Here is a 25,297-nt window from a genome sequence, read left to right on the forward strand (position 1 = left end):
CTCTGAGATCAGGCGCTAATCGAGACAGACAGACAAACAGACAGACAGCGGACAGACAGACATGGCTATATCGACTCGGCTATGATGCTGATCAAGAATATATATACTTTATGGGGTCGGAAACGTTTCCTTCTCTGCGTTACACACATCCACTTTTACCACAAATCTAATATACCCCTTAACTCTTTTTTGAGTACGGGTATAAAAATTCCGTAAGTGTATAAATCATGCTCAAAAATGTATACACTGACTGAGTACGGGTATAAGTAGAGTCGCGTCCCCAGAAGCGACTCACACGTTCCTTCTCGTTTTAGTTGGTTCTTCCCTCTGCGCTCGTGGTGAAGCCGCTGTCCTGTGGGTAGTTTCCCTCTGTGACCAATAACCGTAACCAAACCAGTGAGTTCTTCTGCCGGCTGAGTCGTATGTTTCCCCTCTCGCGTCGTACAATGGGCTCCCTCGTAGATTGTACCCACCCTTCAATCACTACGTCCTTAAAAATCCTCACTCTCGCTGTTCCGTTGGGTCCGTGTTTAATTATGCCCATAATATGGTATTGAAGGTTGTATTGTGACCTGGTGTGTTGCTCTTGTCAACAATGTCATTTGGAGTGAATTGATTTCAATTGCGGAGTGTTTAATCTGGATCCGTGCCCATAAGCAATCTGTTCAATGGTTCCGGTGGTGTCTCAATTTCTGGTAGTTGTACTTTTCCTGATGCGCAACACATACAACTTGACTCATGTTTATACTTGAGAGCTTGACAATGGGGACATTCCTTGTCCATAGCACCAATCAACACTTTCTGATGTGCGGAATGTTCGATATCTGCGAATGCTATACGAATGCTTTGCGAATGCTATACGAAGGAACGAAGCGGATGTTAATGCTATATGTACTTGTTGGCGTTGTCGGTCATTTCATCTGATATTGTCAATTATGTAGCGACGCCCACGTCTTCGTTCCAATTGTCTTTGTTCATTTCATTTGAGATTCAAGCCAGTGCGATATGCCCTCACGCACATTTTCGTTATCTTCTTCGACTTGTTCGACTGTTCTTTTAGCTCTACTATGTCGCATGAATGTTGCATTATTTGTTCGACGGTGCGTCTTGCTGGCATTTTTCATTTTAGCACAACTACAAAACCAAAATTCACAAGCAAACATAACAAAAGTCCAAAGTCATTAAAAATGTTATGTCACAAAACACACTGACAGCTAAATCAAAGCAATACTTGATCAAAAAACACTAAAGTCGCGATTCAAAGATAATGGGCTGTAATATGAAGATCAAAAGTACTTTACGACCTATGCGCAGACCTCTACTTAATAGACGACAAAAATTTCATGAAAGTCGAAGAGTTCAACCACAAACACCGTGACACGAGATTTATATAGATTAAATATATATATACATACATATATAGATTATACAACCATTAATACAACTTAAAGATCAATGAGGATCAGAAATAGAAACAGAAATGAGGATCAGAAACAGAAGTGTAAGAGATAATAATAATAAAAAGAATAATATTTACACAACAATAATGTTAATGACGATCGGTTTATGGCTAAATTCAAGTCCTCGTCGTGTCTGATCTGCGTTACAAAAGTAATAATAATAATAAGTTGAAAGCAGGTTGAACACTACAAAAATATAGAAAATATTAATGATACGAGTATGTTGAGTATTTCGTTTCATCCAATCTATAGCTATTGGTATTATCTCTTTTGATCTTTATTCTACATACACATAAAAGATATCGTCTAAGATAGAGCATTTTCCAACAGTTGGTGAATCCCCAACTTTAAGAATCCATACTTTCTATAAGATAAATCCGTTGTTAAATCCCTTGTTGAATTGATCTATCCGTTGATAAAAAGATAGTTGCTTAGATCTTATAACAAACACATAAATAATCTCTGCTTGTTTAAAGATCAAAGACAAATATTGAAAAGATATATTTGAGAACATCTTCTACAGATAAATCAATGGATTAATAGTACAAAATAGTAACAGTAGAAGTAGTAATTAAATATACAAGCTTTTATCTAACTAATTAAACATTAATTTAAGTAAATCTATGTCTCCCGATCCTCAACGCAAAGTCAACGCATTTTTCTCTTCCCAAAGTGTGTCAACCACTAACCAAAATGTTTCCAAAAACACAAACGACCTCAAACAAAGGTGCATCAAAGACATCGTCACTATATAAACGCCTCCATCTCATTCGTTCTCCCTCTCTGCCCCAAGACTCTTCTCTGCCATACGAAATTTTTGTGTGTATAGAATCAGAAGAGATCTTGTGTGTGTATAGTCATTCTTTTCAAATATATATATATGTACATCGTTCTCCTTCTATACAGGCCAACATATACACAAGAAGATCCATTATAGAATGTGTTTTTTTATACGCATATGCCTCATAAATATTGTGGGAATTACTTGGCCAACGTACGGGCCAGGGTTGGCACCACCATTCAGCGAGACTGAGAAAGAGAGACAGAGAAAGGTTGCGAGAGAGTTTCCAAAAAGAGAGCAGAGATGAGATCGGATCGCGGATACTTATAGATCATAAGCGATGTGCGGTTGTTGAGGATCGCTGGTCATTAGTATTATTAAATCGGTCGAGGTACGTCCAGCACGGCGCGCAGTTTCCGGTTGATACAAAAGAAAATCGCTCAAAACGTATATAGAGTGGCAATAAAATGGCAGAGCAAAAGAAGGCACCGCTCTTGAAGAAGGAGGAGGAGTACGTCAAGGCCCTCGAGGGGTAAGTTCTAAAGGATATTCAGGAGAGCGAAGGAGAGGAACTTAGTTTCGATTTCTGTGCACAGTTTCATTGCACCCGAAACGGATAAGGTTGTGTTGCTCCTGGATTACGATGGTACCCTGGCCCCACTCACCGAGGAGCTGTCCGTGATGCCCAAGGATACGGAGATCAACATCAAGAAATTGGCTGCCAATGAGAAGATCTTCATGGTTGTGTTCTCCGGTCGCGAACTGAGCGAGATCAAGAACCATCTGAAGTTCCCCAATGTCACCTATGCCGGCAATCACGGTCTGGAGGTGGAGTATCCCTCCGGCAAGAAGTTCAAGATTGAAATGCCCGAAGAGCTGCTGGAGAAACACAACAAACTGGTGTCCGAGCTGAAGGAGAAGGTGCGTCTTGAAAGAATGCGATTCTCCTCCGAATATCTCTAAAGTGTGTGGTCCCATTTAAATCCTTAGGTTGTGTGCTCTGGTGCCTGGGTGGAGGACAAGAAGATCTCCGTCACCTATCACTACAAGGGCGTCACCGATAAGCTGAAGGCCAAGCTCATTGCCGAGGCCAAGGGTCTGATCCAGTCCCATGGCTTCCAACTGATTGAGACCCCCTATGCTCTGGAGGGCAAGCCACGCGTCAACTGGGACAAAGGTGAGCTCCATTTCTATATATATTCGATTATTCGCTATATATCATCCATCACCAATTGAACAACTGTTGCCATCCATTTCGGTGACTGCCAAAGAACTGTCCCCATGCCAGGGCATTCCATTTTGCCCCATCCACACTTCGGCACCTGTTCGAAACAATTCGATTTTTGACTCGATGGTTCGATGATTTAATTATTGCCAACAATTTTCCTATACGTGGGCGTCTTTCACAAGCCGAAAAATATTTTCACGAAACAAAAAGTCAGGCTAAATTAAAATCTCTCAGCTATACATACTCACATATGTACATATATACAAAAATATATTCACATATAAAAAATATTCTTCTAGACAAAATATCCCGCAGCCAACTGATGTCAAAAGCACGCCTAAACATATATGTATATTCCCTCATCCTACGAATATATATGTACATTCATATATACATATATAGTCACTCACTCGCTCGATTCCTTATGATAAATTAACATTTCTATGTAATTTTTCATCCACAAAAGTTTTCACTTTCGGTATGAGTCTTTGAGTCACTATATTTTGTAGGAAAGTTTTTCCTTCCCTGTTCTACTAGACAAAATACATTTCGTCTAAGTTTAGTGGTGGGGTATGCGTAATTTTAGATGTATGGAACTAAATGAGGGGCGAAACGAATTTGATTTTGATGACGTTTTCAGCTAACGTTGCGTGGCTTCAAAGATGCATACATATATGTATATGTACATTTGGATGTATAGCTCTCTATACAGTCTTTTGAGTGCTGAATTTTTCAAAAATACTTCTTACTTTTAGGGAAGATTAGGGAAGCCTGAAATATATTAATTTTAATATTAATATAGATCGATAGAATCATCAGAAGAGTATCTCTAACTCTACCATAGACTTGCATTCAAGTAGAAAGATCACTTAATAATCTTTTTTTGATCCAAAACTATTTTAAAAAATCTGCAAAAAATGTATCCAATATAAACCTTAATAAAAATACTTCCCCTCTATCTCATTTATCACTTCTCCCACCCTCCATAATATTCAAACTAGTCTATCTACTCTTTTTTACCCAAAAGATATAAAATTTATGGCTGAACCCCATCTGCAATATAGTAATATTCAGATTAATAAATATCTTATATTCCATTTTTAAAACCCATTCAACCCGCTCAAGAAATTCAATAAATTCCAATGCATTGCTTAAATTCCAAAAAACTAAAATTTGACACACAAAACAAAAATATATACCACACTGGAGATTTATGAGACCCACTTGTCGCCTCTGTCCTCTAGATGTCGTCCAACCAGCCAAAGTCTCATATCAAAATCATCTTTCAGGCCAATGAGCCGTGCCGACAAAATACACGATAAATATATATCTTTAAGACAGATATATGTTTCGTGTATGAAATGGGTGAAAATCAAAAATTAATTATGGTTGTGTGTACGCCTCCAAAGGCAATAAATTTCTAACAGGCAGAACGAAATTATTGCAAAAAGAAAGAAACCTCAGAAATAATCACGGAAAACATTTTGATTTTTTTTTCTCATGATATATTTTTTTGAAAAATTAAAAGTCTCGACAGACTTGTACAAAGGAGAGAAGAGGAATTGTTGGTGCCGTCTGAAAAAGAAGAGAAAACTGCAATATGGCTATGTGGTCTGGGGACTTAAATGATCTATAGACTGCGTCACCAATTAAACAAAAATGTAGCATTAAACGCTAAAGAGTAAAAGACGAAAAATAACATAATTAAAATAATAATCCCCCAGCAAGAAATACCACAAGATGTACAGACAAATGATCTATATAGATGATATACGAGTATATGTACCACTCCTAACTGTGTACCGAGCGAGCGAACGATCGGCTAAATGATTTCAATTTCAGCTTCCCAAACACTCATTTACTTGGCCGAAACAACAACTGAAACGAAACGAAACGAAACAGAAGATCTGCCCACGTAGACGGCTATAAATAACCCCATCCACAGAACGAGAGAAAGAGGTGGCATCACAGTGTGAGGAATGAGGCAGAATTCAGCTCTGTTTCTTGGCGCTGCAGGCGTTTTATACAATCCAAAATGTGTGTCTAGGAATAACAATTCTTAAAATTTAGAACAATTTTTGTTTTTTGTTGGGATTTATGTTTATGGAACAGTTTTGGATGATTCCCAGCAGTGCAAACATTTTTCCATGTCTGATGCGATACGCTCGCAGAGAATATCGTTTCCATTGGGTTCAATTTTTGAGTTTATTCAAACAGAAAAAACATGAACTGGAATTTTTCCACCAACACATATTATATTTATTTGTATTGGAAAATTAAGGTATTTTGCCTGTTCTTCTACAACTCGATATGGGCAGATCCACAAAAATAAATTGGGTGTCATGCTTAAGAAATAATTATTCTAGTTTGATCTAGCCCATAGATCCTATAGCTTATATCCATTACTCTGTTGGGGCACATTATTTTATTATTTCCTATAATTTTCTCTGGAATTTAGGACATATATTAGGGCCCTATATGGTCAATGAAATAATCCCAAATGTTCAATATTAAATAAAGTGTTTAGGGATTTTTATATACATACATAGTACAAATTAAACAATCAAATAGCTTCCATTAGCTTCTGTATCAAATTAAAATCCCTTCTGTAATCCCAAACATTATTCTATTGCCATTGTAGGAGAGGGCGCCAAGATGATCCTGGAGAAGCAGTTCGATGCCGATTGGGCCAAGAACCTGAAAATCATCTATGTGGGCGATGACACCACCGATGAGGATGCCATCAAGGTGTTGCATGGAATTGGCAAGACTTTCCGCGTCTCGGAGCTGCCGACACTGAAGACCTATGCCAACTATCAGATCAAGACCGTCGAGGAGGTGGGTTGGTTGCTGAAAGCCATCCAGGCCTACTACGAGAAGAAGAAGAAGGTCTAAGCGATGGATCCCCCCCAAAAAAGAGGATTAGAAGCATAAGCTAAATTCCACGCCCACGCACACGCACACTCACGCAACAACACACACATAAGCACTAAACACACACACACACACACACGCAAATACAAGGCAGGAAGGAGATGGAGTGGAGAATGTTCTTAAGGATCGTTTATGTAGATTTTGTCTTACAAAAATACAATATTAATTATACAATATTTATCTTATAAATGTATCCGATGAAAAATGCTGCACAATCTCTGTATGTCTGATTTGTGTCTTTTCGATTTTGCAAAAATAAAACCTAAAACTACAACATTTGACATAATTTGTAGCTCTTATTCTAATACGAAATCTCTATCGCCTTTCCCCTTTGTGGGAACCACCACGCCCACCTCCTCTGCCGCCCCGTGTGCCCTGCTTCACAACTGTCTGAGGGACAGTGGGCGTGGCTGTGGCTGCTGTGGCGGGGATGGGCGGCTGAACCACGGCTCCGGGTAGGACCACTGGCACCACGGCAGGAGATATGCCCGCAGGACCACCTTTGGCTGGCACACCCGAAGGACCCACAGCTGGAAGACCGCCTGGCAGGACTGCTGGAGACGCCACGAGTGGTTGCTCTGGCCGTTTGGGTTCACTCATATTGACGTTCTCGTTGAAAATCATGCAGAATTCGCCGATTTTGAAGACCTCACCATTCTTGCCGGAATAGAGGGTGAGGCAGTGCCGCCAGAGACATGCATAGCCCTTGGTTAGCCGAATTATATCACCTGGAATGATTAGTTTGCCGGGTTCGTCCCAAATGGAGACATTTATGCTGGCCGTGTGGTCGCCCACCTTGAAGTTTCGCACCTCACGATTCTCTTTCGTGACGGTGGCAGAGCCCACCTCCAGGACAATAAAGATCACATTGATGTTCTTCAGGCCCGGCTTGATGTCCTTGATGGGTATACAATCCACGTTGTACATGATCAAATCTGTAAGATCCCAAAATGAATAAATTTTCCAGAGAATAATTTCTTCGCATCATTACAATTGACTTAGCGATGGGACAAGTATTCCGGAACCTGTTACTTCACTGCAGCACCTAAGTTTTGAAAATTATTACAATGCTTATTTTAAGCTAAATCGTTTACTGAATTTATTAAATAATTGTAGCTAATTGCAGCTTCCCATATTTAATGCACATTTAATACAGAATATGTACACAATTAGGGGTACCAAAATATCACATCGCTAGAAGACAGCTGCTGGTTGCCGATTGCTTAGCTTGGTATTTTCCCGCTAGACCACGTCTGATCCCACTTGACAAAACAAAATTCTAATTTAAAATATTAATTAAAAATGCGTGACAAAATTAAATCAGAATGCCATATTTTACTTGAATTTTTTACTCTGCTCAGAGGAATAAACAATTAGAAGAAATAAAAAAATCGTTCTGCGCTCAAAAATATGGCCATGGTATATTTTGGTATATTTCTGAGGGCCAGGCGGTATAATTTGTCGATAAATCCGCGGTCACACTGCTTTCTATGCAAATATAATATTTTGTAAATATTAACGCAAAAACCCACTAAAAATAGGTAAAAATGAGGCATTAAAGTGCGGCATATACTTTTAACTGGAAAACAGGTAGCACCTGCACGTTTTTTGGTCAGCAAGTGGCATACAAGGACGGAGGCGCTGCTGCTGTCGTGGTGCATTAAAAAAAAACTTAATTGTAATTGTCCAAGAAGGTGTCAAAATAGCTCTTTACGAATGTTGTCTTTGCAGTTGTAGTGGCGCGCTGAAAATGGAGCACAAAAGAACAAGCAGCACATCGTCGGGCAGCACATCAACAAGTGGCTCCACCAGCTGCACAGACACGGGCAGCTCCTCGGACACCGATTCCAGCAGTGCAACGCCCGAGGAGAAGCCCTCGACGGCAGCTCCAGCCTCGAAGTCCCAGCAGCAGCAACCTCAACAACAAACATCCGGCTCCACAGCGCTACGCCGAAAGGCGACGGAAACAGAAAAGCCCAAGACTTTCGCTACATCTCTGACTTCGGCTGCCAGTAAAGTGCGCTCCGTGGCGGCCTCCAATCACCGTTTGACCAGCGATGACGACGATGAGGATGATACGCCGCCGCCTGTGAAGAAAAATGCACGCGCCAACAACACAGGAACAACCGCAACAGCAGCAAGGCGAAAGCCACCTCCTGCGATAGGTAGAGCAAAGCCTCCGCCGGCATCCAGAAACAATAACCCACCACAGAGACCTGCACCAGTCGCTCGGGCCACAGAGAATGGCGACTGCAAGAGGCCCTCGCTCTCCTCCTCCTCCAACAGCACAGATGACTCGATAAAGGTGGCCAAGAACGGCCGAAAGGTGCCCCTCAAGATGGCCAGCACAGTGCGGGCCAAGCAGGTGGCAGTTCGTGCCAAATTGCCGCAAGTCAAGAAGAATGGTGGTGGTGCAGGACCAGCGCCAGTTGCACCACCGCCCATCAGCAGCGAAGGAAGCGATTCAGAGAGCGGGTCCGGCTCTGGGGATGACTCCAGCTCGGGCAGCGACTCTGAGGGCAGTGATTCGAGCAACTCGTACAGCTCTCAGCCGCCCAAAAATCCCAAGGGCAAGCGACCAGTGGCAGGAGGCAAGCCTCCACGATCAGACAGCGAGGAGGAGCGCAAGGACAAGGCCAATCCAATGCGAAAGCTAACCCGATCGCTGAGCATGCGCAGGTCCAAGCAGCAGCCCAAGGAGGAGACCGACTCTGAATCGGATGGGGATCTCGAGGACGACAAGATGCTGCTCACAAAGAGCCCCAGCAAGAAGCCAGCTCCCTCGATTTTGAACAGTGCCAAAAGCAAAGTGAAAAAGGAGGGAGTGGCTATCAGCAGTGGCGTCTTTAGCTCCCTCAAATCCCGCCCAGTGTCGCCCATTACACAAACGGAGAAGAAGTGCCCGATTGAGGGCTGCGACTCCTCCGGCCATCTCAGCGGCAATCTGGACAAGCACTTTCTGCCCGAGGCGTGCCCCATCTACCACAACATGTCCGCCTCCGAGTGCAAGGAGCGGGCCAACGACAGGAAGCTGCGGAACGAGCAGCGCGTGAAGATGCCCATCAATATTGTGTCGGCGCCTGGCAATCAGCATACAAATCTCAAATCGCTCACGCCCGAACAGCGTGAATTTCTGGCCAAGATCAGAGAATCTCGAGCGAGTTTTCGTCCAATCAATAATAATTTCATGGATTCGAAGGTGGGTTTTGTAGCCAGGTGCGATTCATTGTTTCATCCTTTCAGTAATGAATTCTGCTTGCTTTCAGGTGAAGCTGGAAAAAGACTGCACGGATGAGGATCGGGAACCGAGTCTCACGGGCCTGGTGCCCGACTATGACCTGCAATTGTTTCGCGAGGCCCAGGCTCAGGCCTCCGAAAGGATAGAGGACGAACTGAAGGATCTGCCCGTGGGAAAGGGAATCAAGTGAGTCTTTATGATTTACCAGGGGTAGGAGAGACACAAATCATTCCCGAACCATCATTTCCCTTCCAGATACATCAGCATGGGCAAATACAAAATGAAAGTCTGGTATCAGTCCCCATATCCGGATGATGCTGCCCGCCTGCCCAAGATGTACATTTGCGAATTCTGCCTGCGCTACCAGAAATCCGAGACGGGCATCAAGCGGCATGCTGAGAAATGCGTCTGGCGGCATCCTCCAGGCGATGAGATCTATCGCAAGGGGAAGCTGCAGGTGTGGCAGGTGGATGGCAAGCGCTATAAGCAATACTGTCAGCAACTCTGTCTGCTGGCCAAGTTCTTTCTGGACCACAAGACCCTGTACTACGATGTGGAACCATTTCTGTTCTACATCATGACTCTCGCTGATGTCGATGGCTGTCACATTGTGGGCTACTTTAGCAAGGTGAGTGCACCCAAGGGGTTAGCATTAAGATTATAAATATTCGAGAAGGTTTTTGCCCATTGTGGTACTTTTTGGGGATTACTTTGTGGATGGATTACCTTATGGGCTGAACTTTAGGATACATTTCAGTGTGTTATGTTTACCTTTGCCTCTCATTATTCTTTAATATTCCTATTCTATATCCTATATTCATATTTCTAAGGAATGTAACTGAAACTTTAGGAATAAGACACTCTATGTATTTATGTATATTTATTTGAATATATTAGAAATATATTATAAACCCATTTTATTAGTTCAGTTCTGGATACAACGAATGATCAGCGACAGGTAGTTTCGGTAGCGGTTTATGAGACCAGTTGGATCGATTTTCGTATATAACAAATTTTGTTTACAATCATACTCAAGGGGCTACACCTATATATAATATATAAATAGATCTAATTTATTTCTCCATCGAATATACTCATTTAATGTGTCAGTTTTAATTCCCCTTACTAAAAGGATGGAATATTCACATGGATCATTGCCTTGTTCGCATATCAAATGCGGAAACCAATATGTGTTGAATTATTTCCGTCTTGTTTTTGGATATATGAAATTCGTTAAAGCTATTGATTGTGTTAAATTGTTGTGCAATCCCTGGGAAATTACTCGATCTTAATGCTTGGCATTATCCTTTCTAGTAATTCCTTTCTTTCCGCAAAACTTCTGCGCCTCCTCTCTCCAAATCCTTTTTGCTGCTCAAAACAAAGTCAGTATTTTAGGGCTTCCCCAGTAATTGAATTATGATTGCTATTCCATTATGGAATTAGCTGAGGTGTTGACAAAAGCTACAATTATCTTATTAACTTAATTGTCGATTAAAAACCGTTTTGGAGTTTAGTCAATTAAGGGATTTTATTGGCGATTTCCTTTATATAGAACGGGCTTTTGAATGGGATTCAATAATTTTAGGAAACCTTTGTATCAATAATGGATTTCTTACAGATTTCCCTCCAAAAGTTGCTCTAAAAGTTTCCAAAACTTATTGCAAATATACCCCAAAAGTTTATTCGCCCAAGTGGATTGCTAATTGCAAATAATTTTGATAGTTTCACCATTGGGCATACAACTTTTCAATGCTGATTTTCATGTATCAACATTGAATAATAACATTTAACAGTTTAATGATTCCTTTATGTCTGGAGACAGAGCCCAGCCCGCATACCCAACATCCCCAGAATCCCGGTGCGAATCGTATCCGCGGCCACAACCCATGTACGGTGGCGGGTACATATGTATCCCCAAGGATCCAGACGTGGCTGACCATACCCCACCAAAAACAAGATGATATTTCGCTTCTATTACTTTTTTTTTGTTTTTTTTTTTTGCCGAATGAAGCTTTTGGGTAAATAAGCAACAGACAGACAGAGAGAAAGAGAGAGAGAGAGAGAACCGAGTACGAGAGAGATTTCCCCAGCTTTAAAAACCAGCAAATGGTTTCTTGACCTCCCCCATGGTGTGGGACCCTCTGCTGCCGCGGCTGCTGCTGCTGCTGCAGTTTTACTGCAGACTGCAAAACTTTTCGGGGCGCTGGCAGAGACTGGGTTTGTGTTACAAATTGCGCATGTCGTTGGATGCCCCTCCGAAAACTTGGCGCAGCATCCCCGTCGAATGCTCGGGGATGCAGCTCCGAATTGGCAAAAGCATCGGAATACACATGTACATACATGCATACTCCGGTTCTCGTACTATTTAGTTTACATGGTCTGCCTGCCTGCCTGCCTGCCTGCCTGACCGCCCCTCCATTGACGGTGATAATTTTCGGCAATCCTTTGTCCCACAGTTAACCTCCGAGCCTCTCAGCCTCCCACCGGGTCCAGACAGGCAGCCCAACCTCCCTCCGGTTTGGGGCAGGCCCAGACAGCAGCTAGACATTGAGGATTGGGGCAGGCAGGCTGGCTGGCATCCTCGTGGATGCTGTGGATGTTGGACACGATTGAGGTCGTGCACCTCTGTGCACCAGGGCTCTGCGTCTGCGTCTGCGCTGCTTGGTGTACCCGGGAACCGAGACCCGTGTGCTGCGACTCCGCTATGTGGCTGCGTTACCAGACATCATGGCAGACAAAGGAAAAACGTACAATACGAACTGAAAGAAAAATGTAGGAAAAGCATCAAGAAAAACCCGCAATGTACATAAATGTATTTCCGAATTGTTGCCTTTGGTTCACACATAGGCGGCCCCCGAGGGCAGCAGAACCAAAAAAAAACCCGGTCCCGAATTCACAGATCCCTCCCAGTCGCTCGGCTCTTTTTCGGGGACAAAATGTTGGAGGAGGATATCCATGTGCGAGTAGTACTACGTTTCCCAGTCATTCAGTGTGTTCCGTTATGTACATATGTATGCATGATACATATGTACATACATATATGCAGAGTATATGTCTCCTAGATCCCCCAACTTGTTGTACTCCCATTCCTGTCTCTTTTGTGCGGCTCTTTCTTCGTTTGCCCTGTCTCTGATTCTGCTCCTTGTGTCTCTACTCCTCCTACTCTTCCCAGTCTTTAGTTCTTCTCTATCACCTCCTCCCTGTCTTACGTACTCCTCTCTTCCTGACTCTGTTTCTTCTCTTTCTACTCTTCCTGGCTCTGTTTCGGCTCCTTTTCCCCATCCTTTTACCCAATTTTCCTGCTATATGCGTACGTTTATATTATTTACGCACAGTTCTCCCAGCTCTCTCTCTCCGCCTCCATGTATAGCCATCTCTTTTACACTGTGTCTCTCTCTCTCCTATTCCCCATTTCTCTCGCCGACTGTTTCTCTCCCTGTCTATGTCTCTGCTGAGCATCGATTCATTTCATTTTGCTGGTCATTGAACTGCCGAAAAAAGCCAAAAGCGACAGATGAATGTTGCCGTCATCTCTCCACTGCCACTGCCACCCTGCATTCTGTGTGTCTGGGCCCCCATGTCTGGCCGATCCCCCTGCTCTATCTCAGCCAAAAGTACATTCCATCCCCCATATACTACATATGTATATCTGTCTGTCTGGAATTGTTCTCAAGTATTTCTCATTGATTCAATTTTCATAATATCTTTAACCTTTTGTTGGTTCTGCAGAATCAATAGCCAATTTTAGTTTAAGATTTACTTTTCATATATGGAAATTATTTGTACATATAAACCGATTTTTGTACAATTTTCGTTATTGTTTTTTTCAGCACATTCCTTTCCTGCAAGAGAAAAACTCGTTTTATAATGTCTCTTGTATCTTAACACTGCCGCCATATCAACGAAAGGGTTATGGCAGATTACTCATCGATTTCAGTAAGTATTCATATTATATTTTATTAACGTTTTGGGAATATACATACATATATGCATATAACAATCGATCGAATAAAGGGGTAGCTCTGTAGATTTTAATGATTACTGGTATGATCTTTACTATTTATGTATTCTTAGTTTCAGAACATTAAATAATTTAAATGATTAAAGTGTTCAACTAGATAAACAACGAGTTATCGGAATTTTTTAAGCTTTTCTATAGGTCATGGTTCTTGATATTATGAATTTAAAAATGTATTACCTTTAAATTGTCGAAATAATTCTGAATGCTCTGTGAAATTATGACTAAATGATTTAAAAGGCTATTTAAAAACACGCAACTTTCTGTATTTAACACACGTGACTTGTCTTTCTTTTGTCTTTCAAAGAATGTACACAATATGTTCTCATCTATACCTATACGATTTTTGTGTAGTGCAAAATACTTTGGTTCTCTCACGTACAGGTTATGCACTGCGACTCTATGAGATCTACTATATCCCTAACTCGGAGTCTAATTAATATCCATTAGTTCTTAAAGACTTATTCCAGAAGCACATGATTACCTGCAATGAATCCCTAATAGAGTATCGCACCTCCTATAGCATTTATGAAACTCCCAAATATTTATTGGATTTAATCTTAAAATTTATCGTAACTCTGTCAGCTTTCTATAACTTTCGAGATATTAAAACGTTTCATTTCCACTGATTGCAAGAGTCTACACTCCATTTAAAAATGTAATGCGGAATTTTTCCTCTTGCTAAATGACGTGCAATTCTTTAAGTAGAACACTAATCTATAAAATGATATCATATTTGAAAGACTAACCAGAAGCCGACAATTCCATTGAAAATGGGGCTAAATGAGGCCTGTTAGTAATGCTGTGGTTAGTGGTTAGTGCGAGTAATAATGGCAGCTAAATCTTGGATTATAAATAATGAGACATTAAAAAATGTCTGGCTTTATTGATTATGTCTGTTGCTTCTTCTTCTGGTTATTTTTCTTCTGTTTTGTGGGGGGCTTCATGTGAGTCATCTGTGTATACATATATTGATACCCAGTTGGCATTCAGTTGGGGCATATTAAATTCGTGTAAATGTGTGCAACAGCCAGAAGGAAGTTCGAATCATCAGCGATAGCCGAGTCTGTAAAATCCTTGCCAGAATGAAGAAAGCAAGTTCCAAGTCGTGACTGTCTCTCCCTCCCTCCATCAATCATGTACTTAAATATATGTAAACCGAGTACTGGGTATCATACGGTCGTTTCACGTGTTTTCGACCAAAGCGTTTTCGACTGCTTTTGCGTGTATTTTTGGAATATAATCATCATTGCATGAGAAAAGTTTTCAGCATGCCAGAGACCAGAGACTTGCGACTGGACTTAACTCTTAGCTTTCCAATTGCAATTCCGCCTCCCTCCAGCTGCGCACACCCCTATCCTCGCCCCTATATCCGCTCAGGTAAGGCCGAAACGAAGAACATGCAATTTCTGCATCAATTAAACGTAGACCAAAAGCTGCACTTACGAAGCTGCACACACATGGACATGGACGTGGATACAGTGCATAAGTAATTTTTAACGTTGCTTATTTTGTATTTTTTTTTTTTTTTTCTCAAAAATTGCTTTAAATTAATCCGGGCGAAGACAACAAAAGCAGACATAAATAAGACAAGACATTAAAAAATGAGAAGGAAAGACTTTTTTGGGTCCGAAGTTTTAGATACCCTGGAAAAATCGTTGCTTCTGGCGATCCAGCATATGATTATAGTCACCAAAATATATTATAATCTTGGAGATCTATAAAGAAACATGAAACTATTGTTTCTCGATATTCGTTGGGCAATCTTTAGAGAAAATAAGCTTATCAAGAATAGATGTTTATAACTCCTTATAGAATTGGTAGTAAATTTGTAGTAAAGACAGTAATACCCCCTTTCCCAGGGTACGACAAAAGAACACCCCACAGAAAGAATCACCCTGCTGCATCAGACAGTGGCTTCATGAGCTTGGAAGAGAGTAGAAGAGAGAGCAGCACTTGAGTCATTCATTGTTGTTGTTTCTGCTGCGTGGCTGAATAGCGTCGAAGTCGACGCCGAAGCCGACAGAGACGACGGTCTGTATGTACAATGTACATGCAATGCGGTCGTTGGTGTTGGCGTCGGCGGCGTCCAGTGGGGGGAACGAACGAACGAAACGAAACGACATTGACCTTACACACACACGCACACACAAATGCAGACACAAATTCAGACACAGACAAGTGCCGGCCGGCAAAAGAGTGATGTGTTGGTCAAAGAGAGGGAGAGAGCTTACTAGCAAGTGTGAGAGAGGAAGGTACTATGTGCGAGAGCGAGCAAATCATTTTCGTCATCATTTATGGAGAGGGGGAAAATGGCATTGGAGGCAGGTGAACGGTTTTTGGACAGACAGCTGGTTGTTCTTGTGCGATGGTAGGGTCGGAAGGGGGTGGTTCGATTTTAGGGGTTACCTTAAGGACAGTGGGCTCCCCTCTCTCACTCTCTCATCCAGAGCGTGTGTGCCAGAGCGAGAAAGCTCTACCATTATGTCCAGGTGTAATAACTGCAACACGCAAAATGCAAATGAGTCGCAAAAAGAGAGGGGGATAGAGCGAGATAGACAGGGACAGAGAAAACTTTACGCTACGCAAGGGTTGCCACCCTATCTCTCACATTAACCCATGAATTAATTAATGGGAAACAAGACTATTGTGAAAAAAATTTCTCGCCCAGCCAAAAAACAAAAAATGTTTGCCAAAAATTTGTTCAAACGTGCCGCTTTAAAGTTTCGCCTTTTATCTTTTTCGGACGCTCCCGCATACGCAGGCAAAAATAAATAAAATTCTGCAGACACAACAACAACAGGCTATGTCGGCGGCAGACAACAAAGGTCAGGACAGGTCACAATGAAAGGGCGTCGTCCTCTTCGTGTTGGTGCGTACAGTGGCCACTCGAATATGATAACTTACCTAATTCGAAAAATTCGATAAAACAGAACTTCCAGAAATAAATATATCTGCGTTTTAACAAACGTTTTAATTTTAAAGTATAAATAGTTTTTAAATAGATTTTAAAATGAATATTACATAGTTGGTTCCCCAAATTGCAGATGATGGGAAAACAGTGGCACCTTTGGAACGATATTTGTACCACTGTACTGGTGGTACTCTCAGCATAAAGAGCGTACGTGGTACTCATTACTCACTTTGTTGTTATCGCTTCGCCGACTGTCTAGGTCTAGAAAAGGGAAGAAAAAATAATAATTAGAGCCTTGCTAATTTGAGTTAAAGTTGCTCTCACTCCCTCCTCCTCTCTCTTTTTTTATCAAACATTTTTACAGAGAATTTTTTCTTCTGTAAATCCTTACTCGGGTACTCACAGCGCCTGTGGCTATGCAACATTCTGCAGAACAGAACTCGCTTCGTCAGCGTTCGCGGCCCGTCGTCCGCCGAATGGGAATCCAAATGGATCGATAAAGTCGTCTCGACATTTCCACTCACACTCTCCTCCCTCAGCCGCACCTCCACTGTACCCTCTCCTGCCGCTTCGCCGCGATAAATCCACGAGCAAAGGGACGGTGCTCGGTGAGAGGAGGCGAAGTGCGGCACAAAGAAATCAAAGTGGCACCCAAAACGCCCCCTTGCGACCAAAACCCCTGACCCTTCTCCTGCCCCCCTCTGATGTTCATAAAATGGTTGGCACAGTGGTACCAGTTGTGGAAACATTTTTATTAAAATTAATATATTTTGACAGACACAGAATAATCCCACAATCCAGATGAAAACATAAATTAAAGTAATCCCGTTGTTAACCCCAATTTCAAACGTTATTTAGGGTATTAATTAATTTAATTATACATAATTAGCATACTTTTCATATTTCCCTGCCTTTTTCTAAATTATTTCCCACTGTGCTCAGCCGTGCAAAAAAGCAGCGCAACAACGTTCGTTATTCGTGGAAGCTTTTGCCAGCATGCAACCCTGCGCCCAGCAGTCAGGATTTCCCTCCCGTTCCCACCCAACAGCTGTGTCTCTCGTCTGGTCCGTTGAGTGTGTCTGCGCGTCTACGTTCCTCTGCTCCTGGGCTGTGTGTCTCTCTCTCTCTCTCTCTCTCTCTCTCTCTGTCTATGCCCCTGTATTGGTGGCTGGCTGCAAGTTTTTTTCCCGAGCCTGCCTCAGTGGATTTTATGTTGTGAGGGCACCGTGCGTCCTCGTCCTCGTCAATTTACTTAGCTGCACTCATTGTTGCTGCTGCTGCTGCTGCGGCTGCGGCTACGTCGGCTGCTTTCTCAGTCTCTGCGGCTGCGGCTGCTGCTTCCTCTGATTTATATACCCTTTGAAGAGAGTTAACAGAGAAGGACGTATTTTTCATACCATATATGTCACAATAGTTTCCCAGCTTAAGCGTTTTTTGGACAAAAGTCACAAGTTTTTGCGTAGCTTTTGTAATCATTAAACTGCACTCAAAAAATTATAGTTTCTTCATTTAAAGGTATTAAAAACTTCGACCCTCCAAGCTCGCCCTTCGTTTCTTGTTCGTATTGTTGTTGTTGCTGCTGTTGTTATCTAGAGTCGGGAATTGTTGCTGCCAGACGTCGTCGTTGTCCTGGGGTCTTTTGGGGTGGGTCTTTGGGGGTGACACTGTCGCTGGGTTGAATGTACGCCAGAACGTTGTTTAAATGTTCCCCCCACCTCCCATTTCGCCCCTTTCCACCCATTGAATACTTTGCGGAATCCTGTCTAGACACAACACGCACACACTCCCAGACCCGACCCGGGCAGAACAGAACAGAACAGAACAGAACTGAACAGAGCAGTCCTCACCGCACAGGCTGAGGGGCGGGACAAAGTTGGTCACCATAAATAATACACCGGAACTTGGAGTTGTTACTCTATCTATAGCATACTTACAGGGGCTATGTGGAACCGTATATGACGATAATTTGTTCCTTATTTTGCAGGCTATCTGCTAACACGAGTGGAGGGCAAAATCGGTTCGCCGGAGAAACCGCTGTCCGATCTGGGCCTAATCTCGTACAGGTCCTACTGGAAGGATGTGCTGTTGGACTATTTGTGCAATCGTTCAGGGAATACCCTGAACATCAAGGATGTATCTCAGGTAATCAGAATTAAATGATATTATTTAAAGAAGAATCGATAGTCATTTTGGTATTCCCATCTATAGGAAATGGCCATATACTCTTATGATATAGTCAGCACCTTGCAGGCTCTGGGCATGATGAAGTACTGGAAGGGCAAGCACATAGTACTCAAAAAGCAAGTAAGTTCTTCGCAGCGATCTTCGATCTCGTATAGATCACATTACTAATGCACACATACACTTACTTTCCAGGACGTTCTGGATGAGTATGAGGAGCGTGTTAAACGTCGCGGTACCTTTCCCAAAATCGACGACTCCTGTCTTCGCTGGCAGCCCTTCATTCCAGTACAACCCAGTGCCGAATCGCCTTAACGCCGTGGCTGGAAGCATGCCGCGGCATGCTTTATGGATGACGATGACTCTGCACCCATGTACCCCGCATCATCATCCTGATGCGTACTTGCTTAGAGATTTTATTATTTGTGGTTTTACTGTACTAGATCGTAAAGTATCGCTAAAGTATTTGTGTGTGTGTGTACTTTATTTGTTTGTAGCTCTAGATAGTAATTTTAGTACGTAGTTTTATAGTGAAATTTTCCCAAAAAAGAATATCTTAAGATAAAAAGAGAAATATACTTGGTTTATGATCAAAGAAGCCACCCATTCTCTTCTCATTATACTCATAAGTGTGAGACCCGTAAGAGAGTACGGATCATTTAATCCGTGAGAGATCCGTAGATGCATCACATTATCATCTGAAAGACCGGTACCCTTGTGATCATATCATCATCTCGGATAACCTTCGGTCTCTGCACATCACATCACCTGAGAGACTCTTTGCTCGCATCGCATCATCACCTGGCTGGATGAATCATGGATGAAATAGCGAAACCTACAACACGTTTACATGGCCGTCTGGTGAGACGTGCGAGACGTCCAACAAAGCGAGTGGAAGATGGAGGTTCAAAAATGGGAGGGATAGGGTATGGATCGGTGTGTAGCAACAGCACAAAAAGTGCACCAAGAGACAGAGACGAGCGCATTGACATTGTCGCTTGATGCAGAGACAGGTAGACAGAGGGGAAAGGGCGGCTCTGCTAGCAGCAGCAACAGCAGCAGCGGCGGCAGCAGCAGCAGCAGACAGGATGTGTTTGTAGATGGCTGGGGAAAGAAGACAAACATGTTTATAGCCAAAAAGCATACATATGCATCGGGCAGAGAGCGAGAGCAGCAGCAAGGGCAGAGAGACAGAGAGAGAGAGCCAGACCCAGAGCGCGCATAGAACAGCACAGTGGGAGAGATTAGCAATACAACAGAAAGCATATGTACATACATACATAAGTAGATGAAGCTTTAGTTTAGGATTCCAGGAAGTCTTATACAATACTTTCCAGATATTCTTAAACAATCATCCAAATTTTGTTTTTAGAAATTTACTAAAGAAATTTCTAGGAAAAAAAATTCCATAATCTCACTGCCAGTAGATAAGCGAACCGACTAGAATAATGTTGATTCAACTTGCTGTAATTTTCCAGAAACTCATGTACATATGTATGTGAATGTATGGGGAATCACTATTTTGATTTCTCATTCGAAAATGGAAAACTTTTCACATTTACAAAAATATGTACATACATAAGTAAAATGGGCGTACTATGAAAATGTTTCGAGTCATTGCAAATTCCAATAGATAAGCGAAACAACTGGGTTAATGTTTTGCGCTAATTTCCATGTGTTTTTAAAACTGAGACATGCATACATATATCCATGCACAGTTGTCTTTAGGAAAGCTCTAAATGAATTCTTATAATATACATATGTGGGATGTCTGTCTTCCGATTGACTTATGTATTTATTAATTAAGCCCACTGTGCAAAGCTTTTTTGTTGCAGTCAGTTGGTTGGTGGTGCAGTTGTATAACAAAGGAACTCGAATGTGAACTGGCAAATGTATATACAGTGGATATTCGTGATAATCAACAAAAAGCTCTACACTAAATGGAAAAAATTCTTCATTGTAGTATATAAATTTGATATTTCTATATAAAAACTCATTTATATGAAAATTGCAATTCCAAAAAAGCAACGCCAAACGGAACGAAAATGTGCACATTTTTAATTTTTAGCATTTCCTCATTTAATTCATATCTCTTTTCACGAATACACACTGTACCACCAGCACGAAGCAGGAAACAGAGCTTATATTGTCCCCCCTCGATGGCGGCGCCACTGTGCGAAAGAAACGGCAACACATACAGTGAACACATACAGTCTCGCTCCGACGACGCCGCAGTCGACAAGGTCTCTGGCAGTGTGTGTGGAAATAAAATTCGCGTATTTGGGTTTTGATTAAGCAGAAACATTGAGCATTGAGCATTTTGATCGCAACAGCCGGCGTGCGCGGTTCGCTCGCTCCCCAATCTCCACTTTCAACTCTCTCGCCTCTGCAAAAATTTATCTCTGGCTTTTTTGGCTCGACGAAGAGCTTGGGCAAAGTCAAAATCAGACAGGCGGCGGCCCCCGGCCCAGACGACCACAACGACTACGACAACGGTGGCGACGACGACGACGACGTTCTCAATAAATAAAATAAAAGGCCAGACCGTGTCTGGGCGGCCGCACAGTCGTTCAGTTTGCACCAAATGGGAGACAACGAAGACGGCGACAAAGAGCAAAGAGACGAAAAAATTTAAAACTGTTAAAGGTACACTCGCGTGTGTCCGTGTGTGTGTGTGTGTGTGTGGTAGTGTACGTGAGTGTGCGGTGAACAATTTACAAAGAAAAATGCAACGGAAATGCGAAAGAAAGAAAAAGTTCAAAGCGGAACTGCAAACATATTGTGAAATTTGCGAGAGGGAGAGGAAACCATCAACGTGGTTTCTTTCTCCTGGAGCTTCTGGGGTTTTCTACAAAGAAAAAAGGAATTGGGAAAAGAGCGAAGAACAGTACAGAGAGGCCGAGAGAATCGCTGGTCGAAGAAGAGGTTCAAGAATTATTTATAGCATTTTGATATCACAAGGCAGAGCAGCAGCAGCAGTCGCAACAATAAAGTGACGCAAATGTTTGAGGCGGCAGCTTCTAGGCTGGGGTGTGTGTGTGTGTGTGTGTGTGTCAGTACGAGCGACCACATGATTCTACATACTTCCAAATTTCCTTTTTGCCCACACGCGCCACTCACACAAGCGCAGAGTCCCGTGTGTCATACACACACACACACTGGGACAAAGTTGCCCTGCAAAAAACTTTTTGTCGCTCAAATATTAATTTTAGACAACATTTTTTCTGCCCCAGACACCGCACAAACACACACATGCAAATCGAAAATTGTCCAGGTATGCGTGTGGCTGATCGTCTGTGAGCTGGTTTTAGCTTCCATTTTTTTTTTTTTCTTTCTTTTTGTCGCTCAGTCAGGGTTAAGGGCAGAGAAGGCGGCTTGGCTATGGCCAAAAGCATGTGCTTGCACTGCAGCGCTGCATCAAGAGAGCGAGACAACCAGACAGGGAGAGTATGGGCACCCACTCACACAGACATGCACTCGGGGCGGCAGTTGTCGTCGTCGTCGTTACTATTTGAGGTTAGGAATGCCCCACCCAAGCAAGACACATATACATAGCAGCAGACATGGCTGCCTCGCATTATACATATATGTACATTCAAATATATATATATGTACTCGACGACATTCGAGCAGAAATTCGCAATTATTCAAGTCGAAAAGCAAAAGCTGTTGGCGATCGCTGCCGACATCTCTGACACATCATACGCTCACACACACTCACCCCAACACCCATCCACGCACACATTGTCAAAGCGCGGCTGCTGCAAAATTTATGAGGCGTTGTAAAAAAGAGAATTAAAAGTTTCGGCTGAGCAGGCTGGTTGGTAATTTAAACGTACCAACAAAAATTGTGTGCAAAATTTTAATTTTGGTTTTATACCTCTTTTTGCACATGTGTGAATTCGTGTGTGTGCCTGTCTTCGACAAAAGAGAATTCGCGAATGTATTGGGGCGGGCACGTGTGTGTCTCTCAGCAGCTGTGTATGTTCGTGTGTGTATTTGTGAGTGATCACGCACGTAGCTTTGCTTGTGCTTCTGCTGCGTCAGTTAGTAACAGCGGAGAGTGGAGAGAGGGAGAGCAAGCGCGAGCAGAAAACGCCGGTTCTTTTTTTTCGCGTCTTCTTTTCCCTACTCTTTTTTCGTTGCTTCTTTCGAAGCGCTCTTCGTCATTATCTTCTTCTCTCGGGCTCTCTTTTTCTTAGCTTTTAAAGCGGTGTTCCAACGAGTATTTTATACAAGGTGCAGAGTTGCCCAGCACATTTTATTTATCTGCAAATTTCTACATTGTTCGTCTACTCTTCTTAGCTCTTTTCACGCTCCTCTTTTTTTGTAAGAAATTTTCTCTTTTAACGATCCATTCCGACTCTCTGTTCGCTCTTCTCTTTGCTCATTTCTTTTCATTGCAGATAATTCTTTTTCTTACAGATTTTCAAATATAGAATATCAAGGGTCTCTGGCTGCCTGGTGCGACACCAATTGCGACAAAAAGTTTGCTGAATGAATGTAATAATCGGCATTTTTCGCCACTGATGACGTCACGTCCTCCATTGGCTGGCTGCTCTCTCTCTCTCTCTCTCCCAGTATCTCACTCTCTTTTATGTAGTCATTAGCACGTAATGTCTGTGTATGGTGGCCAGAACGAGGTGTGCAAAGAAGCATATGACTAATTTGGTATTGTTATTGCATAAAATCGACAACTGGCAAGAGCTTCAGGGGGCAGACATCAATCCAGCAGCAGCAGCAGCCACATCAGAGAGGAAAAAAAGAGCAAAAGCGTAACCATTATGCGGCGGCGTCGCATGAAGTCATCAGCAGCAGTAGTAGCAGCAAAAGCGGCAACCGCCTGGAAAGAGACAAACATATGCTGAGAGGGAGAGAGATCGTTAACCTTTAAGCTGGACATGGGACGCGGCACAAGGTCGTTTCCTCCCGTGGTTATGGCGCATGAAATATGGTCTCGCGCGGAGAGGAGTGGAAGCGACGCCATTTGTTGCAGTGGCAGCTACAGCAGCACACAGAACCGTGTTGCCAAGCCAGCAAGCACCATCTGGTCTGGTCTTGTCTCGTCTCGGACCCAGGCTTTGGGCTTGGCTTTATAGCTCGCCCCACAACCCACCTTCTTGAAAGTCTCCTACCATGCGCGCTAATCAGAGACCGGGGCTGGTTTTTTCAATGCAGTCAGGTACCTGAAGTAGCGCGCGTGGTGCTAGACACGATCATCTGTGTGTGGCATCCTCTTTTCTACAGAATACTATAATATTCCATGTGTCTCCCATGTCTATTGTACTTCATCAGGTGCTCTGGTGTGTCCTGTAACCCGGCACATGTTGAAGTACACTCAATATGAGGCGAATTTCGTGCGAAAAAATCAGTTCAATAAACAATAGTCAGTTCACAATTTGGTAAACATTAGCTTAATATCTTATTGAGACATTTCTGTTTGTCTTTGAAAATTTGGTTCAAGTTAGAGTTACAAAATGCAGCTAAATCTTTCCATATATGTCTTTAAATAAATGTTAAAATGTACAAGCTTGTGGTTTTTCTGACAGTTTGAGTGTAAAATAAACTTTGGTAAACCATCCCAATTAAGATTTCTGGGTTTTTGGCCACCTGTTCTGCTTTCCATACAGGTGGCGGCTATTTAGAAGCTATAAATAGATGGCCTTGTCGATGTTTTGACCCAATAAACGGAAAGAATTTGAAACAATCCAGTCGCGTCTATACATGGTGTAAATGTATGCAAAATTCCGCCTACAAAGCTTTTTAAATATTCAAATTATTCAAAACACCAGACAACCCTAAATAAGGCGCCAACTATCGATAGGCTCACAGGTGACCGTGTAGTACTATCGATCCCGATATGCCAGGGTATTTCTCCGGTTTTAAAACGGTCAAATTTGTGTATGATATGTATGATATGTTTTATGAACTGTTTTGAGTATGAGTAGAGGGATATGCGAAAATTGCCACTAAATTTGACATCCATATCAATAAATTTTCGAGTTTTGGGTATTCCTGCATTTACAAAACGGGATCGAGATATATATATAAGAGGAATGTAATTAAATGCATGAAATAGGTAAAAAACATGTCAATTCGAGAAAGTCATTTAATAATGAAACCTAATGATTTCAAAGCAGCTTGGAAATATAAATTTTGAATTATTGAAAGGAAAGGGTATGCACAGTGCCATGTTCCCCAAAGAAGTCGTTTATATGTAGCAAACGTGTAGTTATTGTGTAGCTACCATGTACCATTACCATGTAAAAAGGGGACATTTTTTTTGACGTTTGTTATAAGGTATACAAAAATACATACGCATAGAAGAAACCTTATTATGTAAACAATGCAATAAAAAGGATTTCTTGCCAATCTCATAGAAAATTTATGTATCTATCGGATAAAGTTATTTGTTTAGGGCTGAGAGTCCCAGCTAGCTAGTAATATTAAACGGAATATCAAAATCGAGGAATATCAACGTTGAATGTTTTGAAAAAACAATCGATACTATCGTAATAGTATCGGGATCAAATACATAATATA

The 25,297-nt window shown here is 42.2% G+C and overlaps 3 protein-coding genes across 4 annotated transcripts; 2 read left to right on the forward strand and 1 right to left on the reverse strand.

Moving 5' to 3' along the window:
* Nucleotides 1-2,606: 2,606 nt before the first annotated feature.
* LOC111077751 (probable trehalose-phosphate phosphatase C) lies at nt 2,607-6,684 on the forward strand. The gene is made up of 4 exons (XM_022372141.2): nt 2,607-2,773; nt 2,838-3,162; nt 3,232-3,418; nt 6,111-6,684. Exons 1-4 carry the CDS (start codon nt 2,709-2,711, stop codon nt 6,362-6,364), a joined length of 831 nt encoding a protein of 276 aa, XP_022227833.1. The 5' UTR covers nt 2,607-2,708; the 3' UTR covers nt 6,365-6,684.
* On the reverse strand, nt 6,518-7,578 carry LOC111077753 (SOSS complex subunit B homolog). The gene is made up of 2 exons (XM_022372142.2): nt 7,395-7,578; nt 6,518-7,338 (listed from the first exon to the last, which is right to left on the reverse strand). Exon 2 carries the CDS (start codon nt 7,328-7,330, stop codon nt 6,719-6,721), a length of 612 nt encoding a protein of 203 aa, XP_022227834.1. The 5' UTR covers nt 7,331-7,338; nt 7,395-7,578; the 3' UTR covers nt 6,518-6,718.
* A 289-nt stretch (nt 7,579-7,867) lies between these two features.
* LOC111077755 (histone acetyltransferase KAT7) lies at nt 7,868-19,344 on the forward strand. Of its 2 annotated transcripts, none has more exons than XM_022372143.2 (8): nt 7,868-7,944; nt 8,135-9,602; nt 9,670-9,827; nt 9,897-10,269; nt 13,472-13,577; nt 18,558-18,715; nt 18,782-18,877; nt 18,950-19,344. In XM_022372143.2, the coding sequence occupies exons 2-8, from the start codon at nt 8,154-8,156 to the stop codon at nt 19,067-19,069; spliced, it is 2,460 nt and encodes an 819-aa protein (XP_022227835.2). In that variant the 5' UTR covers nt 7,868-7,944; nt 8,135-8,153; the 3' UTR covers nt 19,070-19,344. The 2 variants fall into 2 exon arrangements, with proteins under 2 accessions (XP_022227835.2, XP_022227836.2); XM_022372144.2 differs by having other exon boundaries at nt 7,873-8,081.
* Nucleotides 19,345-25,297: the final 5,953 nt, after the last annotated feature.

The sequence above is a fragment of the Drosophila obscura genome, unplaced genomic scaffold (assembly GCF_018151105.1).
Source record: "Drosophila obscura isolate BZ-5 IFL unplaced genomic scaffold, ASM1815110v1 contig_14, whole genome shotgun sequence".
NCBI lineage: Eukaryota > Metazoa > Arthropoda > Insecta > Diptera > Drosophilidae > Drosophila > Drosophila obscura.

Excerpts from the sequence above, each read along its gene's own strand:
- LOC111077751 (XM_022372141.2), top strand. The coding sequence starts at position 2,709 with ATGGCAGAGCAAAAGAAGGCACCGCTCTTGAAGAAGGAGGAGGAGTAC. Across the intron at positions 2,774-2,837 it reads TACGTCAAGGCCCTCGAGGG|TTTCATTGCACCCGAAACGG; the intron begins GTAAGTTCTAAA and ends TTCTGTGCACAG. Across the intron at positions 3,163-3,231 it reads TGTCCGAGCTGAAGGAGAAG|GTTGTGTGCTCTGGTGCCTG; the intron begins GTGCGTCTTGAA and ends TTAAATCCTTAG.
- LOC111077753 (XM_022372142.2), bottom strand. The coding sequence starts at position 7,330 with ATGTACAACGTGGATTGTATACCCATCAAGGACATCAAGCCGGGCCTG.
- LOC111077755 (XM_022372143.2), top strand. The coding sequence starts at position 8,154 with ATGGAGCACAAAAGAACAAGCAGCACATCGTCGGGCAGCACATCAACA. Across the intron at positions 13,578-18,557 it reads CAGATTACTCATCGATTTCA|GCTATCTGCTAACACGAGTG; the intron begins GTAAGTATTCAT and ends CTTATTTTGCAG. Across the intron at positions 18,878-18,949 it reads ACATAGTACTCAAAAAGCAA|GACGTTCTGGATGAGTATGA; the intron begins GTAAGTTCTTCG and ends CTTACTTTCCAG.